Raw genomic sequence first — 18470 nt, 5'->3', positions numbered from 1 at the left:
TGTCCATCTCTGTGCATTCTAATATATTTTTTTTTTGATTATTTCTTCATCTGGTGGTCTTCCTTCATTTTTCCAATACTGCGCAAATATTCTTGCCGCTGTTGTGATGTGTAAAATCAAATATTTGTTTGTTAATCTTTTCTGGCATTATACCTAATAAAAAAAGCTCAGGTTTAAAATCTACATGTTCTCCCAACATCTTTTCTAACCAAGTATGTATCTTTTTCCAATAATTCTTTGCTTTATCACATGTCCACCAAACATGATAGTACATGCCTGAGTTATGTTTACATTTCCAACATCTATCTGACATATTTTTAAAATTTTTGCTAATCTTGTAGATTGGTTATTATTATTATGGTTGGTTGCAAAGTCAGATGGTTTAGACTGGATTTGGCATTTTATCCACCTCTACTTTCTTCCCAAGGACCTGATTATGAAATGATATGATGATTAGTTTTTTTTTCTGAGGGAGCAGGATGGCTGAGCGGTTAAAGATGCTGAGCTTGTCAGCTGGAGAGCTGGCCACTCAGGTTTGAGATCCGAGCGCCATATGATGGGGTGAGCTCCTGTCCTCGCCCCAGCTCCTGCCCAAAAAGCATGCAAATGTGTGTAGATAAATAGGTACCACTTCGGTGAGAAGGTAACAGTCTGTGGCGTCATGGTGGCCACATGACCATGGAAGCATCCTTGGGCAAAACTGGCTTCTTTGGCTAAAAAATGGAAATGAGCATCTCCCCCTAGATCAGTGGTTCTCAACCTTTTTAATGCCGCGACCCCCAACCGGTCGTAAGTCGAGGACTACTCAACCAGTTGTAAGTCGAGGACTACTCAACTGATGCAGCACCGTTTGCAGAATGGGACTTTTGGCGGGCTCAGCAGGGCAGAGACAGCCTGGACAATTCCTATTGGCTTTTGAAAGCCAATAGAATTAGACTCTATTCAAGAGAGTCTATTCCAGCGGTTCTCAACCTATGGGTCGCGACCCCATTTGGGGTCGATCGACCATTTCTCGGGGGTCGCCAAACAAAGTGATCCGCCATTTTCCCCCCTCAGGGGGCGGCGCCACGCATGCGTGGCACGTTTGTGTGACGGGGGTTGCCGTCACACAAACGTTGAGAACCACTGGTCTATTCTATTGGCTTTCAAAACCCAATAGAATAAGAGGGAGTAGCACAGCTAAGGAAAAGGGGGAAAAAATGGTGGACTGCGTTGTTTGGTGACCCCCGTGAAATGGTCGTTCGACCCCAAATGGGGTCCCGACCCACAGGTTGAGAACCACTGCCATAGAGCTGGACATGACTGGATAGGCCAGTGGTGGCGAACCTATGGTACGCGTGCCAGAGGCGGCACTCAGAGCCCTCTCTGTGGGCATGTGTGCCATGGCCTGGAGATGGCAACTGTCCCTGTTCAACCAGCCGCCTGCTAACTCATCGAGGTCCCACATGGCTGGATGCATCCCAGCACGGCTGGTTTCCCTCCCCCCCATCCCATCCCTCCTGGCCTCGCATGCTCTCCTTTTCCTGGGCAAGACCTACTGCATCGCCTCCTCAGCTGTTGGCCATCTGTCCATCTCAGAGGGGGCTTCCCTGAACTGCTAGCGGCAGGCTGCGGAGCCCCAGAGTGCGCCGGTCGAGGGGTCGGCAGGCTGTGGCTGCTGACGGACATTGTTGGCCCCCATGCGCTCGCTGGCCTCTGTGTGTGGGGGCCGATGGTGTCAGGCAGCAGCTGCCCCGGCCCCTGCCTCGCCTTGCCCTGCGACAATGGCACCCCAGCCCTGCCTCGCCTCACCCTGCAGGACGAGCCTCCTGCCTACCGCCCCACCGGCCAGAGACCCCCAGGATCTCCCCCAACCCTGCCTGGCCCCCACAGGCGTCCCTCCCCACGAGCAACATCGAGGTGACCACTCCCACCTTGGCCACACCCACCCAGTCTGCCATGACCACCACAGCCACGCCCACCTGGCACCCGGCGATAAATAAGTGGGTTTTGGGGTTGCAGTTTGGGCACTCGGTCTCTAAAAGGTTCGCCATCTCTGGGATAGGCCGATAGGAAACCTTTCCCTTTATTATTTATTTATTTATTTAGTTATTAAATAAAAAGCATTGTCTTTCTGAGCGGAGGATTTCCTTCCAGCAGCGTCAGGAGTTTTCTTTGCTGTAATCAAAAGGATATCGCTGACTAAATATTGATTCTAAACGTCCCAGGAAACTGCAATCAAGTATCTGACGGACGGGTGCCTGTTAAGGCAGATCTTGGCAGACCCACATCTGACCCAGTACAGCGTCGTTGTTCTGGACGAAGCTCACGAACGGAGTCTCTGCACGGTCAGTGCTAATAAAATAGGCAGATTAAGATTTATTTCTCTGGCTTGGTGGAAGCTGAACCAGCCAGGGTTTAAGCAACGTGGGCACTTTGCTTTGTGGTGGGCTCATAAAAGACTTCCTTGATCTGAAAGAGACAACATAAGAAGAAGGGGGCGTGGGAGGGAGAAGGAAAAGTGTAAGCTCAGCACCCTAGATCAGGGGTAGGGCAACCTTGGCTCTTTTATGACTCGTGGACTTCAACTCCCAGAATTCCTGAGCCAGCCTGGCTCAGCATGGAAACCTCTCCATTTCTCCTCAGCATGGCTGGCTCAGGAATTCTGGGAGTTGAAGTCCACGAGACATAAAAGAGCCAAGGTTGCCTATCCCTCACCTAGATGATAGATAGATAGATAGATAGATAGATAGATAGATAGATAGATAGATAGATAGATAGATAGATAGATAGATAGATAGATAAGATAGGTAGGTAGGTCGGTCGGTCGGTCGATCGATCGACAGACAGACAGACAGACAGACAGACAGACAGATCTAGATCAGGGGTAGGCAACCTTGGTTCTTTTATGACTCATGGACTTCAACTCCCAGAATTCCTGAGCCGACATAGCTCAGCATGAAAACTTCTCCCTTTCTCCTCAGCATGGCTGGCTCAGGAATTCTGGGAGTTGAAGTCCACGAGTCATAAAAGAGCCAAGGTTGCCTCCCCCTGAGTTAGGACTTAATGAAGTTAAGAGAATGTAGCCAAGGTCAAAACAATACTTTGGGCCTTCAATTCCAGGCTGGGTGGCATTTTGAGATGTTTTTTTTTTAAATCCTCCCATGGAATTTCCTTACATCCTTTCTATTCTGGAGTATGCAGTATAGGCAGTCCTTGATTTATGACTTCAGTGGAGCCTGCCTATCAAAGTCATAAGTCATGAAGGTTGTAAAACAGGTCGTTCATGTAACCAATCCAATTTTATAATAATAATAACAATAAAGTTGGAAGGGATCTGGGAGGTCATCCAGTCCAACCCCCTGCTCAGGCAGAAAACTCTATACCATTTCAGACAAATGGCTGTCCAGTCTCTTCTTAAAAACCTCCAGAGTTGGAGCATTCACAGCTTTTGGAGGCAGGTTGTTCCACTGGTTAATTGTTCACACTGTCAGGAAGTTTCTCCTAAGTTCTAGGTTGCTTCTCTGTTTAGTTAGTTTTCATCCGTTGTTTCTTGTCCTGTCTTCAGGTACTTTGGAGAATAGCTTGACTCCTCTTCTTTGGGGCAGCCCCTGAGATATTGGAACACAGCTATCATGTCATCCCTCATCCTTCTCTTCATTAAACTAGACCAGGGATAGGCAACCTTGGCTCTTTTATGAGGTGGGGGGTTTTGGTTTTTATTCCCCCTGTCTGCTGGGTCCTAACTCAAGGGGAGGCAACCTTGGCTCTTTTATGACTCGTGGACTTCAACTCCCAGAATTCCTGAGCCAGCCATGCTGAGGAGAAAGGGAGAAGTTTTCATGCTGAGCTATGTCGGTTCAGGAATTCTGGGAGTTGAAGTCCATGAGTCATAAAAGAACCAAGGTTGCCAAAGTTCAGTCATGTGACCGCAGAGTAGGTGTGACCGTCAGAACTTCGAATCTGGGTAATATGTAGCCCCAAGATAGGCTGGTCGTCAGATTGAACAGATGCTAAGCCATCGGTCATAGGTCGAGGACTGCCTGTAGTATATTCCCAGTCTTTTTTTCCTTTTAGATTAGATTCCCCTACTGGGTGCCTCTAATAATTCCTGTGGACTAGTGACTTCAAACGTTTTGAGGGCCTGCTAAAATTCCAACATGAATCAGATTTGAAGCTTCTTCCTTGCTGTTCCTTTTTGCTCTATCAGAGAATACTTTAGGGTAGTCCTCGACGTACAATTGTTCATTTAGTGACCGTTCAAATTTACACTGGCACTGAAAAAAGAGACTTAGGACTGTTTTTCATACTTAAGACCATTGCAGCATCCCCTAGATCAGTGGTTCTCAACCTTTTTAATGCCGCGACCCCCAACTGGTCATAAGTCGAGGACTACTCAACCGGTCATAAGTCGAGGACTACTCAACTGGTGCAGCACCGTTTGCAGAATGGGACTTTTGGCGGGCTCAGCAGGGCAGAGACAGCCTGGACAATTCCTATTGGCTTTTGAAAGCCAATAGAATTAGACTCTATTCAAGAGAGTCTATGCTATTGGCTTTCAAAAGCCAATAGAACCGTGGTTCTCAACCTGTGGGTCGGGGCCCCATTTGGGGTCAAACGACCATTTCACGGGGGTTGCCAAACAACGCAGTCCGCCATTTTTTTCCCTTTTCCCTAGCTGTCCTACTCCCTCTTATTGGTGGCCACACCCACTTGGGGGTCCTCACAACATGGGGAACTGTATTATGGGGTCACGGCATTAGAAAGGTTGAGAACCACTGCAATAGAATAAAAGGGAGTAGCACAGCTAAGGAAAAGGGGGGAAAAATGGCGGACTGCGTTGTTTGGCGACCCCCGTGAAATGGTCGTTTGACCCCAAATGGGGTCCTGACCCACAGGTTGAGAACCACTGCCCTAGATCACGTGATCAAAATTGAGATGCTTGGCGATTGACTCCTATTTATGGTGGTTGCCGCGTGCCAGAGTCTATATTCTATTATTCTGCTTCTACTAATGAAAAGATCAACTTAGGATTGGCTGTGAAAGAGCACCAGTTTGTTCCAGGTTTGAAAGTGGATTGTTTTTTTTCCAAAATGTGGACTTTAGGAGCACCACCTCTCTTTCAGGATATCCTCTTTGGCCTCTTGAAGCAGCTGCTCCATCAGGAAAAGGAAGTCAAGAGGAAGGAACCCTTGAAGGTCGTGGTGATGTCCGCCACCTTGGACGTGGAGAAGTTCTCGGCGTTCTTCGGGCATTGCTCGGTGGTGGAGATTCCAGGAAGAAAATACCGGGTGGAGGAGGTCTTCTGTGATAGTCTGGGCCCCAGAGATGCCAACAGCTCTGCCTTCATCACAGAGGTACTGGCTGGTCACTTTCGCTTTATTTATTTGAGGTGTTCTTGGTGGTCTCGGAGCTTGGTTGTTACCCAGCTAAGTAACATCATCAGGGCTAGAATGGGGTGTGAGGAAGAGGAGGAGGAGAAAGAGGACTGTGGGGTCCTTAGTGCTCTCTAAGGTTGCTTGCTTGCAGACATTTCATTACCCAACTAGGTAACATCATCAGTGCTAGAAGGGAATAGAGTGGGAGGAGGAGGACAACGACTGTGGGGTCCTTGGTGCTCTCTGAGCTTGGTTGTTTACTTGCAGACATTTCGTACCCAACTAAGTAACATCATCAGTGCTAGAAGGGAATAGGGTGGGAGGAGGAGGAGGAGGACTGTGGGGTCTTTGGTGCTCTCTGAGCTTGGTTGTTTGCAGATGTTTCATTACCCAACTAGGTAACATCATCAGTGCTAGAAGGGAATGGGGTGTGAGGAGGAGGAGGAGGAAGAGGAGGAGGAGAAAGAGGACTGTGGGGTCCTTAGTGCTCTCTAAGCTTGCTTGCTTGCTTGCAGACATTTCATTAGCCAACTAGCTAACATCATCAGTGCTAGAAGGGAATAGGGTGGGAGGAGGAGGAGGACTGTGGGGTCCTTGGTGCTCTGTAAGCTTGGTTGTTTGCAGACGTTTCGTTACCCAACTAGGTAACATCATTAGTGCTAGAAGGGAATGGGGGGAGGAGGAGCAGGAGGGGGAGCAGGAGGAAGAAGAGGAGAAGGAGACGTGGGAGGAGGACTATGGGGTCCTTGGTGCTCTCTGAGCTTGGTTGTTTCCTTGCAGACATTTCGTTACCCAACTAAGTAACATCATCAGTGCTAGAAGGGAATAGGGTGGGAGGAAGAGGAGGAGGAGGAGGAGGAGGAGAACTGTGGGGTCCTTGGTGCTCTGTAAGCATGGTTGTTTGCAGATGTTTCGTTACCCAACTAGGTAACGTCATCAGTGCTAGAAGGGAAGGGATTTGTGGGAGGAGGAGGAGGAGGAGGAGGAGGAGGAGGAGGAGGAGGAGGAGGAGGAGGAAGAGACAGAGGAAGAAGAAGAGAACGAGAGGGAGGACTGTGAGGTCCTTGGTGCTCTCTAAGCTTGATTATTTAATAATAATAATAATAATAATAATAATAATAATAATAATAATAAAGTTGGAAGGTACTTTGGAGGTCATCTAGTCCAATCCCCTGCTCAGGCAGGAAACCCCATACCATTTCGGACAAATGGCTGTCCAGTCTCTTCTTAAAGACTTCCAGTGTTGGAGCATTCACCACTTCTGGAGGCAGGTTGTTCCACTGGTTAATTGTTCTCACTGTCAGGAAGTTTCTCTTTAGTTCTAGGTTGCTTCTCTTCTTGATGAGTTTCCATCTGTTGCTTCTTGTCCTGCCTTCAGGCGCTTTGGAGCATAGCTTGACTCCCTCTTCTTTGGGGCAGCCCCTGAGATATTGGAACGCTGCTATCCTGTCCCCCCTCATCCTTCTCTTCATTAAACTACTAGACATACCCAACTCCAGCAGCCGTTCCTTATATGTTTTAGATGTTTGCAGATGTTTCAATATCCAGCTAAGTGCTGGTGAATGTAGAGTTTGCTCTCTGTTTATGTACAGTAGCTTCCCTGACAGTGCTGGTGGAGATATCATTTCCTCCTTAGTAGTTCCTTGATTAGGATATTGTTTGCAGCTAGATTGTCAGTCTGGTGATAACCCTGCTTATCTGAGTGTGGGCTGCTGGAGGGAAAGCCTTATGCTCTTTTAGTTTCCTTCTTAGCTTTTTTGTGGCCTTTGGATTGGTATCTAAATGTGGTTTGTCTCTGTGTGTCTTTGATGGCCGATTTGTCTGAAGGCCAAGCTTTCAGGAATTCCCGAGCATTTTAGGATTTAATATAAGATAAGATAACCTTTATTGTCATTTTTTTTTTACTGTGGGCACAATGGCATACATTAAAAAATGAAATATAGTTGCCCGCTCTCAAAGTGAAACACGTACATGACACACACCTAAACATACTATATACAACATATGTATAGACCCACACTCCTACATAGCAAATAAATATGAAACAGTGTCCATCTTGAATATATAACGGAAGGAGGAAGCTTGAGAGTTCACAAGGTTAATGCTGTATGGAATGAAACTATGGCTGAATCTGGATGTTCTGCTTCCGATACCATGGAGCCTCCCCTCCCAGAAGGGAACTAGGAAAACAGGTCGTGAGCTGGACGGCTGGCCGACAGCTGAGGAGGCGATGCAGTGGGTCTGACCGGGAAAAGGAGAGCATGCGAGGCCAGGAGGGATGGGATGGGCAGGAGGAAAGCCGGGATGCATCCGGCCACGTGGGACCTCGGCGAGTTAGCGGACGGCTGGTTGAAGAGGGACAGTTGCCATCTCCTGGGCATGGCCCGTGTGCCCACAGAGAGGGCTCTGAGTGCCGCCTCTGGCACGCATGCCATAGGTTCGCCACCACTGTCTTAGACTGTAAAAGAAATGGCGGGAAATTTATACTTTCAGATTTACGAGATTCTGTTAATGTAACCTTACCATACCAGTAGTCCTCAATTTACAATCGTCAGTTTAATAACCATCCAAAGTTACAACAGTACTGGAAAAAGTGACTTATGACCGGTTTTCTTACTTATGACCGACCATTGCCCTGGTTGCTTGGCAACCGGCATGTATGTACAATGATTGCACTGTTGTGGGGTCCTGTGATCACCATTTGTGGCCTTCCCAGCTGGCTTCCAACTGCTTAAAGTTATGACAGGTTACCCCCACACACACACAAACCAAATTTTGAAATTACAGCAGCTGCACTCAGACACCCTGTGGTTACATGATTGAATTTGGGCGCCTGGCCAACCGGCTCCCCCTTACGGCTGTTTGCAGTAGCCTGTCCCATTTCCAGGGTATACTTTTGATTTCTGGCAAAAAAAATGCTCCTTGGGTCAATGGGGGAAGCCAGGTTCACTTTAACATCGTGGTGATTCACTTAACAGCCATGGCAAAAAAGGTCATGAAATTGGGCACAACTCAGATAGCAACTGTGTTGCTTAGCAACGGAAAAATAATAGAATAAAATAGAAGAGAAGAGAAATAGAATAGAAATAGAATAGAATAATAGAATAGAAAAGAAATAGAATAGAGTAGAATAGAATAGAAAGAATAGAATAGAATAGAATAGAATAGAATATTGAGAATAGGAATAGAATAGAAATAGAATAGAATAGAATAGAATAGAATAGAATTTTGAGAATAGAATATAATAGAATTAGAATAGAGTAGAATAGAATTAGAATAGCATAGCATAGCATAGAATAGAATAGGAAGGGACCTTGGAGGTCTTCTAGTCCAAGGCTTTTTAACCAGTGGCACGCATACCACTTGTGGTACTTTGCCACATGGCATTTGGTACGTGATTGCTAGCCAAGTGTAGCAGGGGAGGGGAATGAGCCAAAGTGAGCCAAGCCTGAGGGAGAGGCAGCTGAAGCTGCAGCTGCAGGACTGTGGCAGCCGGCAGGGCTCCAGCTGATTGGCGCTTCCGGAAGCAGCTTGGAGCTGGAGGTGAACTGAAGAAAAGGGGGGGGGGGAGATGAGAGGCTATAAAAGATCATGGTTTGGGTGGGAGAACGGGAAAAAAGACATCAGGAAAGGTTTAATCCCTTTAAACAAATGTAATTAATTTTACCCCCTTTAATTGAGTCTGTCTGTGGCTTTTAGAAAGTTTTCTTTGAAGGTAAACAGGCTTAATTTAAAGCTAAAGCTTTTCGCAATTTCCGGAGCCTTTCAGTCAAGGATTGTGTGACACGCCTGAGGCAACTTAAAGAGAGAGAAAAAAAACAGAGTTTGTGTTTCTTTATTTTCTTGCTTTGCACTTGATTCCTATGTCTTTAAGGCAGACATGTCAAACACAAGGCCCAGAGGCCGGATGTGGCCGGAGAAGTGGTTTCATGTGGCCCGCGAAGCCATCCTGGAAACAGTGAGGGAACGGCCCTCGCTGCTTTGGCCCTGGCCCAGGCCAGCCGGGAGCCAATGTACAATTTTGTGGTGGCCATCTATGCTGAAACGCATTCAGTCTTAGCTCCACAAGGCTGTCCAGAAACAGCGAGGAACCAGCCCCTGCCGCGTCTGCCCCGCCCCCTGGGTGCATGCTGGGGAGGTGTCACCCTTTGTGAGGAATGAAGAAATGGACCATGCCTTGGCGCTTGCCCCGGTCCCCCCCCCTTCTGCCAGAGACCCTCAGATCTGTCCCACTCCTGCCCAGGCCCCCAAAGGCACCCTTGACGCGAACGATGTAGAGCTGGCCATGCCCACCCAGTAGGCCACACCCACTCCATCCACGCCCACCCAGTAGGCCGCACCCACCCTGGCCACACCCACCCGGCCCCCCAAGGGCAACCGCAATACTGATGCGGCCCTCAATGAAATTGAGTTTGACACCCCTGCTTTAAGGGTACAGGGAAGGGATTGGAAAAGCTCAGAAGAGCCAACCAGCTAGCTCAGTAGTCTACAAACTTAGCAGCTTTAAGACCTGGGGACTTCAACTCCCAGAATTCTTCAACCAGCCATGAGGGCTGAGGAATTCTGGGAGTTGAAGTCCACAAGTCATAAAAGTACCAAGTTTGAATTCATCATATATTTGTCAGTGCAAAGGGAAAGTGATTCAGCAAAGGAACAGTCACAGAAGAAATTAAAACTGGTACTTTTTTACTTTTTTTCTACAGTTTGTAATATTTTATTAGATTATAGAATAAAATACAAAAACAAATAGTAGGACATAGTGGTGAAGAAAAAGGGGAGGAAGTGAGGGGGAGAAGGGAAAAAGAACATATTTCCTCTGTTGCAGTAGAAGGAAGCATTAACATTGAACCTCAACTTTTTACTTTTCCATAATATTATAAACTAGCCATTTCTATAACAACAAATGAATCTAATCAGTAAAACCCAAAATTCCCCACCCCTTTTTGACACCTTGCTAAGCACTGGTGGTACTCAAATATTGTCATGTCCTGAAAGTGGTACAATTTGTGAAAAGGTTGAAAAGCCCTGTTCTAGTCCAGCCTCCTGTTTGAGCAGATTAACTTATACCAGTGATGGCGAACCTATGGCACGCGTGCCACAGGTGGCATGCAGAGCCCTCTCTGTGGGCACGCGCACCATCACCCCAATCCTAGGTCTTCAGCTGGGTTTTATAAAACCTTTTCGCTTTAGGCTTCCACCATGTGCAAAAAAAAAAAAGGTTCAATCAATTTCAACTTCTCGCGGGGAAAAAAAAGATCTCGTAAAGTTGGAATTGATTGATTGAACTTTTTAGTCCCACCCAGTCTACCGTTACCATTGTAGCCATGCCCATCCAATGGGCCACGCCCACCCAATGGGCCACGCTCACCCAATGGGCCACACCCACCCAATGGACCACACCTACCCAATGGACCACACCTACCCGGCACCCAATGATACATAAGTGGGTTTTGGGTTGCAGTTTGGGCACTCGGTCTCTAAAAGGTTCGCCATCACTGACTTATACCATTTCAGATGGGCTGAATGTTGGGCTCTGTTGTGGTTGTGAGTGGAAGACTACCTGTAGTATTTAGCACAGTGTGAAAAAATACAGTGCTTGAACGCCTTCTAAAGTCTTCACGTTTTTTGCTTCAGACTATCAAAGTGACCTTGGATGTCCATCTGAATGGCTCGGCTGGAGACATCCTGGTTTTTCTGACAGGTAAGTGTTCCTTTGCTCCCAGGTTAGATGCTACCTGTGGAGAATCACTATGCTCCTTCATATATAGCACTGGTTCTCAACCTGTGGGTCGGGACCCCATTTGGGGTCGAACGACCATTTCACGGGGGTCGCCAAACAACACAGTCCGCCATTTTTTCCCCCTTTTCCTTAGCTGTGCTACTCCCTTTTATTCTATTGGCTTTTGAAAGCCCATAGAATAGACTCTCTTGAATAGAGTCTAATTCTATTGGCTTTCAAAAGCCAATAGGAATTGTCCAGGCTGTCTCTGCCCTGCTGAGCCTGCCAAAAGTCCTATTCTGCAAACGGTGCTGCAAGAGTTGAGTAGTCCTCGACTTACGACTGGTTGGGGGTCGTGGCATTTAAAAGGTTGAGAACCACTAGAGAGTCCTTGATTTAAACAAGCATAATTGAACCTGGTATTAGGGTCATAATGCTTGTTTAAGTCAAGGACTCTCTAGTGGTTCATTCCGTTTCTGAAAATCTTATTGTTTATTGAATACACTGCTTAGTTATGTTGAAGCAAAACTAACTCTGAGGTTCCCACACCAATTCATAGCCTTAAACAATAATTTTCCCAGCGAAATCCCCAACGTCTTAAATAAACCATATCAACAAGTTTACCTTGTTACGGGAACCGTCTGCTTCAAATCCATACCTGTTCTGGTGACCTTGACAAGGCTTCAGGCACCCATGGTCTGCAGCTGAATCGAAGAAGTTTCGTTTCTCCTCCTTACCCACTTGAAAGTAACACCTCCCCTCTCCTTAATCTAAAGTTGAAATGCAGAGGCACGTAGCTGCCAAAATTTCATCCTTGACACACGCCCAATTATACCACCTTTTTATCATGTTTGTTAAGTGAATCACTGCATTCAGTGACTCATGTGGTCATTAAATGAGTCAAGCTCCCTCCATTGACTTTTCTTTGGAAGCTGGCTGGGAAGGTCGCCAATGAGTGATCATATGACCCCAGGACAATGCTGCAACCATATTAAATACATGCCAATCGCCCAACATCCATTTTTTGATTACATGACCGAGGTGATGATGCAGCCATCGTAAGTGTGACTCCCTGGCTGCAAGTCACTTTTTTTTTCCAGTGCCATTCTAACTTTGAATGGTTGCTAAATGAATGGTTCTTAAGTTGCAAGTCTGCCTGTGTTTTTTCTCACGGTTCTTCAGAACAATGTCTTAAATGAGTTTGTGGTTTCGCACTAGGGCAATCGGAGATCGAAAGAGCTTGCGAACTTCTTTTCCAAAAAGCCGAGATGATAGATTACCGCTTTGACGTAAGAGAGCGCTCCGTGGAAGGCATACTTATCTTGCCCCTGTACGGATGCATGCCAACAGGTGAGAGAACTTCTTTTTTATTGCCTGTGTTCGGATTTTCTCGCTGTGAGTCCTCACATCTACTGCATTTTGCAGCATTCGAGCCATGGTGGCACACAGTGGTTAGGATACGGTATTGCAGGCTAATTCTGCCCAATGCCGGGAGTTCGATCCTCACCGGCTCAAGGTCGACTTGGCCTTCCATCCTTACGAGGTCGGTAAAATGAGGACCCAGATTGTTGGGGGCAAAATGCTGACTCCGTAAACCGTTTAGAGAGGGCTGTAAAGCACTGTGGAGCAGTCTATAAGTCTAAGTGCTATTGCTATTCTCTAAAAAGTTGTGAGAAGATTTTCTTTATCCTTTTTTTCAAATCTCATTTGGCTCCCGGAGGCGTGGAGGTTTTTCAAGAAAAAAATTGGACAACCATTTAAGTAGGATTGTATAAGGTCTCCTGCCCCTGGCGGTGGGTTGGACTAGAAGACCTCCATGATCCCCTCCAGCCCTATGATTCTGGGGAAAGAGAAACTGGTGTTTTGCAGGGGCCTTGGGGCCTATTCTTGCTGCCCTCTTAGTGTGCTTGGCTACAGTTCCCAATATCTTCAACTGTGCTGGCTGAGGATGATAGCTGTTGTAGTCCAAGTCAGATCACTCCTTGCTGTCTCGCCTGGCTGGCGGCTGGATTGTGGCCGAGTCCAATTTAACAAGGTTTTGCTTTTAATCTTTGCAAAACCTGCAGACCTTCAGAGACAGGTGTTCCTTTATTTATTTATTTATTTATTTATGAGGCTTATATACCGCTTTAAGTGCGAGTACCCTCTAAGCAGTGTACATCAGTAACCAATGTATATATATATATTTACATTGCCCCCAACAATCTGGGTCCTCATTTTACCTACCCCGGAAGGATGGAAGGCTGAGTCAACCTTGAGCCGGTGAGATTTGAACTGCTGACCTGCTGAACACAGTCAGCTAAAGTGGCCTGCAGTACTGCACTCTAACTGCTGCGCCACCTCAGCTCATTATTGCATTCTTCTGACCCTGTTTTTGTCACTTAGATCAGCAGAGACGGATATTCCTGCCGCCTCCGCCAGGGATCAGGAAATGCGTCGTGTCCACAAATATCGCAGCAACATCTTTGACCATTGATGGGATCAAGTAAGAGTTCTTGATGGGATGTTCAGCTGGGCCTGTGGTTGAACTAGGGCAGTGGTTCTCAACCTTTGGGTCGGGACCCCATTTGGGGTCAAACGATCATTTCACGGGGGTCCCCAAACAACGCAGTCCGCCATTTTTTTCCCCCTTTTCCTTAGCTGTGCTACTCCCTTTTATTCTTTTTTTTTTTTTTTTTTTTATTGAAATTTTTCAAAAGTTTTACAAATAAAAATCCACCCCCCCCTCCCCAACCACCCCACCCCCCCCCGACTTCCCAGAACTGAATATAGGATTATTTAACAAATATTTTAAAAATAACATTTGCAATTTATAAAATAATTAATAATAATAATAAAAATCACAGTAATAATATATATAGAAATAATATACATAACATAAACTTTAAAATGAATAATATATACTAAAAAAGAAAAAAAATAAAAAATAAAAAGAGAAGAGAGAGAGAGAAAGAAGAAAGAAGAAAGTAGACGAAAAATAAAGCATATATATATATATAAAAAAAAAATATATGAATAATAATACATTAAAAATGTATATATATAAAAAAGAAAAAGAAGAAAGAAAGAAAGAAAAAACAATCATTACAAATTATAAAAAGTCTAAATAATATTTTTCCATATCCAAATTATGTTGTATAAAATTTATCCATTTTTCCCATACCGCAAAAAATTTTTCTTGAGATTGCTCCTTTAAGAAAGCCGAAATCTTTGCCATTTCTGCCAAATACGAAACTTTATGAAACCATTCTTGTAAAGTAGGCAAAGATTCCTTCTTCCAATATTGTCCTATTAACAACCTAGCGGCTGTAATCAAATTTAACATCAATATAACCTCCTTAGCATCACAGTCAATAACAATACCTAGTAAAAATAATTGCGGAGTAAATTTTACCCTTCTTTTAAAAATTCTTTGAATATTCCACCATATCTTAATCCAAAAAGCTTTTATATGCTTACACGTCCACCAAATATGGTAATAGGTAGCATCCAAATATCCACATCTCCAGCATTTCGGCTGTAGATTAGGGTACATAATGGACATTTTCTTTGGGTCAAGGTGCCATCTATAAAACATCTTATAAAAATTCTCTCTTAAATTTTGCGCTTGTGTGAATTTAACATTTCTTATCCAAATAAGTTCCCAAGTATCCATTGAAATCGTTTCACCAATATTCTGTGCCCATTTAATCATACAATCTTTAACTAGTTCAAGTTCTGAATCTAATTCCACTAAAACCCCATAAACTCTCTTAATATGGGTTGGCCTTTGATCTCTTACTTGTTTTAAAAAAATTCCATCTTCTCTAAGCCAGCCCATTTTACAATCCATCTTCCATCTATCCACTATTTGTCTATATTGGAACCATGAATAAGTTAAGTTTTCATGTGTTAATTCTTCCAAAGATTTTAACTGCCAGTCTTGGCCATCCCATCTTAATAACTGTACGTAAGAGACCTTGTCCATATTTACCCCTTTCCTTATACCTTCTATGGCATGCCGAGGTATAGCCCATAATGGTATTTTGAAGTCACTTTTATAATACTTTCTCCACACTCTTAGCAAAGAGTTTCTTATAATATGAGACTTAAAAACCCAATCCACTTTTTTATTAAATATTAAATAGGCATGCCATCCAAAAAATAGGTCCCAGCCTTCCAAATGAAGTATTTCTGTATTTGTTAAATTCACCCAGTCGCTAATCAATGTCAATACTACAGCATCATAATACAATTTCATATTTGGTACCTTGAGTCCACCTCTCTCACGAAAATCTTGCATTATTTTAAGTTTCACCCTTGGTTTTTTCCCTGCCCAAACAAATTTATTAATACCTTTTTGCCATTCATCTAAATTACGTTCGTTCTTTAAGATAGGTAACATTTGGAACAAAAAAATAAACTTTGGCAGGACATTCATTTTAATAACTGCAATTCTGCCCATAAGGGATAACTGTAAATTATTCCAGTTTTTTAAATCCTTCTGTACCTCCATCCACAGCTTTTCATAATTATTTTTATACAATTTTACATTAGAAGCAGATAATGTAACCCCCAAATATTTTACCTTATCAACAATTTCAAAGTCTGTTAAGTTAACTAGAGCCTGTTTATCACCATTAGTCATGTTTTTAGCTAATATTTTGGTCTTATTATTATTAATTTTAAAGCCAGAAACACGTCCATATTGTTGAATCAATTGTAATAATTTCACCACCGAAGAAACAGGTTGAGACAAAGTAACAACCAAGTCATCTGCAAAGGCTCTTAATTTATATTCTTTTTTATTAATTTCTATTCCTTTTATTTCTTGAGACTCCCGAATTTTAATCAACAAAATTTCCAGTGTTAAAACAAACAATAACGGAGACAACGGGCATCCCTGTCTTGTTCCTTTTTCTATTACAAAAGCCTCTGACAAACCCCCATTTACAATAATTTGAGCAGTCTGTTTTTGATATATATTGGATAATACTTGTAATATATTTTGTCCAAAATTCATCTCCTTGATTAAACACAGCATAAACTGCCAATTCACTTGATCAAAGGCTTTTTCAGCATCCAAAAATATCAAGCCTGCAGAGACTTGGTTATTCTTTTCTAAATACTCTAATAAATTAATAATTTGTCTAACGTTATTCTTCATATACCTTCCAGTTATAAAACCCGATTGATCCCTATGTATAAACTGCTGCAAGATCCCCATAAGCCTGTTAGCTAAAATTTTTGCAAAAATTTTATAATCCACATTTAAAAGAGATATAGGCCTATAATTTTTAGGCAAAGTAAGATCTTGACTATCTTTTGGAATCAATGATATAAATGCATTACGCCAGGATGGAGGGATCTCTAACCCCTGTAATAAATTATTAAACAGTTCACACAACGGTTGGATCATCTCTTCTACTAAAGCTTTATAATAAATAGATGTCAACCCATCCGTACCCGGCGCTTTGCCCAATTTCAATTGTTTAATAGCTGTAACAATTTCTTCCTTAGTAATTAAACCGTTAATCTTTTTTTCCTGATCTTCTGTTAATTTAGGAAAGTTGACTTTGCCTAAATAATTATTTATATCTGTAATTTGAATATTGGTACCCTTATATAATTTTTGATAGTATTCTAAAAAAGATTTCTTAATCAATTCTTTCTGATAAACCAATTTACCATTATAATTTATTTTATCTATATTCCTCTGTTTCTGTTTTTTTCTTAACTGATAAGCCAACCATCTCCCTGGTTTATTAGCATTACAAAATGTATTTTGTTTCATAAATAGCAAATTAGTTGCAGCTTGATCAGCCATCAGCATGTTAAATTGTGTTTTTAACAATTTTAAAGCTCCTTTAATCTTTTCATCTAAGGGATTTGAAATTAAAAGTTTCTCTTTTAATTTAATCTCCTCACTCCCTTTTATTCTATTGGCTTTTAAAAGCCAATAGAATAGACTCTCTTGAATAGAGTCTAATTCTATTGGCTTTCAAAAGCCAATAGGAATTGTCCAGGCTGTCTCTTCCCTGCTGAGCCCGCCAAAAGTCCTATTCTGCAAACGGTGCTGCACCAGTTGAGTAGTCCTCGACTTACAACCGGTTGAGTAGTCCTCGACTTAAGACTGGTTGGGGGGCATTAAAAAGGTTGCGAACCACTGAACTAGGGAGTTGTTTAATGCAGTTAGTCATCAAGTTACAACCGTACAGATTGTCTTCAATTTATAAACATTTGCTTAGTGGCCGTTTGAAGTTACAGCAATACTTTGAAAAGCGTCTTAGGACCAGAGCAGCATTCCTAGAGTCACGGGATCTAAATTCAGACCCTTGGCAACTGACTCACATTTATGATGGTTGCAGTGCCCCAGGGTCAGGTGATCCCCTTTTGCGACCTTCTGACAAGCAAAGTCATTGGGGGTGAAGCCAGATTCACTTAACAACCCTGTTACTGAGTTTACAACTGAAATGGATTCATTTGACAAATGTGGCAAGAAAAGCGGTAAAATGGGGAAAAATTCATTGAACAAATGTCTCACCTAGCAACAGAAATGTTGGGCTCAGTTGTAGTCCTAAGTTGAGGACTACCTGTAGTTGAGCTTGGCAATAACGGTTGTAAGTCATGAAGGTCATAAAGTGGGTCATATGGAGGCAGGACTCTTTGCAGAAGCCAAGGGAGGGGTCTGCAATCACATTGGTAGTCCTTAACCATGTGAATAGAGGTGCGCTCCCAATTTGGTAAGACTTACACTTCTATCATCCTTTTTTTTTCCCTAGGTATGTGGTTGATAGTGGGTTTGTGAAGCAGTTAAGCCACAACTCAAGAGTCGGCTTGGACGTGCTGGAGGTGGTGCCAATTTCGAAGTAAGCCCAATGGAAATCTTGGTTTAGCTGTGCATCCAGGTTCCCAGACACCAGTTCATAGAATTAAAGAATAATTTCCCTGGCCAAACCCCCAACCTCCCCCGTACTCCATGTAAACAATTTCACTTTGTTATGGGAACCATCTGCTTGTTCTCTGCACCCGTTGCGGTGTCCTTGGAAAGGTTTCAGGCTCTGATGGTGTTCAGCAGAATCGTAGAGGTTTTGTTTCCCTAATCCATTCTGAAGCAACACTTCCTCCCTCTTACTCTAATGGCAAGTTGAAACGAAGAGTTTCATTCTTAACGCAGTCATCATGTCAGCATGCTTGATTTTACGATATTTTTTTGTCAAGTGAATCACATGGCTGTTAAGTGAATCCTGTTTCTCCCCAATGACTTTGTTTGTTGGAAGTTGGCTGGTAAAGCTGTGAATGGCAATTATATGACCCCAGGATGCGGCAACCATTGTAAATACATGCCAGATGCCAAGCACCTGACTCACAATCACACCACCACAGGGATACTGTGACAGTCGTAACCGTGAGGA

At 43.7% G+C, this 18470-nt stretch overlaps 1 protein-coding gene across 1 annotated transcript in view; it reads left to right on the top strand.

The window, feature by feature from the left end:
* The window catches only part of DHX40 (DEAH-box helicase 40), a 40910-nt gene that overhangs the window by 4857 nt on the left and 17583 nt on the right, over positions 1-18470 (top strand). The window contains exons 4-9 of the mRNA XM_039350008.1: positions 2208-2327; positions 5106-5336; positions 10992-11058; positions 12295-12426; positions 13462-13561; positions 17838-17924. Coding sequence (XP_039205942.1) covers positions 2208-2327; positions 5106-5336; positions 10992-11058; positions 12295-12426; positions 13462-13561; positions 17838-17924 — 737 coding nt within the window. The remainder of the gene's footprint in view (positions 1-2207; positions 2328-5105; positions 5337-10991; positions 11059-12294; positions 12427-13461; positions 13562-17837; positions 17925-18470) is intronic.

Source organism: Crotalus tigris, unplaced genomic scaffold, assembly GCF_016545835.1.
Source record: "Crotalus tigris isolate CLP2741 ecotype Arizona unplaced genomic scaffold, ASM1654583v1 scf7180000018306.2785112, whole genome shotgun sequence".
In the NCBI taxonomy this organism is placed as follows: Eukaryota; Metazoa; Chordata; class Lepidosauria; order Squamata; family Viperidae; genus Crotalus; species Crotalus tigris.
The sequence above is the reverse complement of the archived record's forward strand: the minus strand, read 5'-3'. Positions and strand labels throughout refer to the sequence as shown.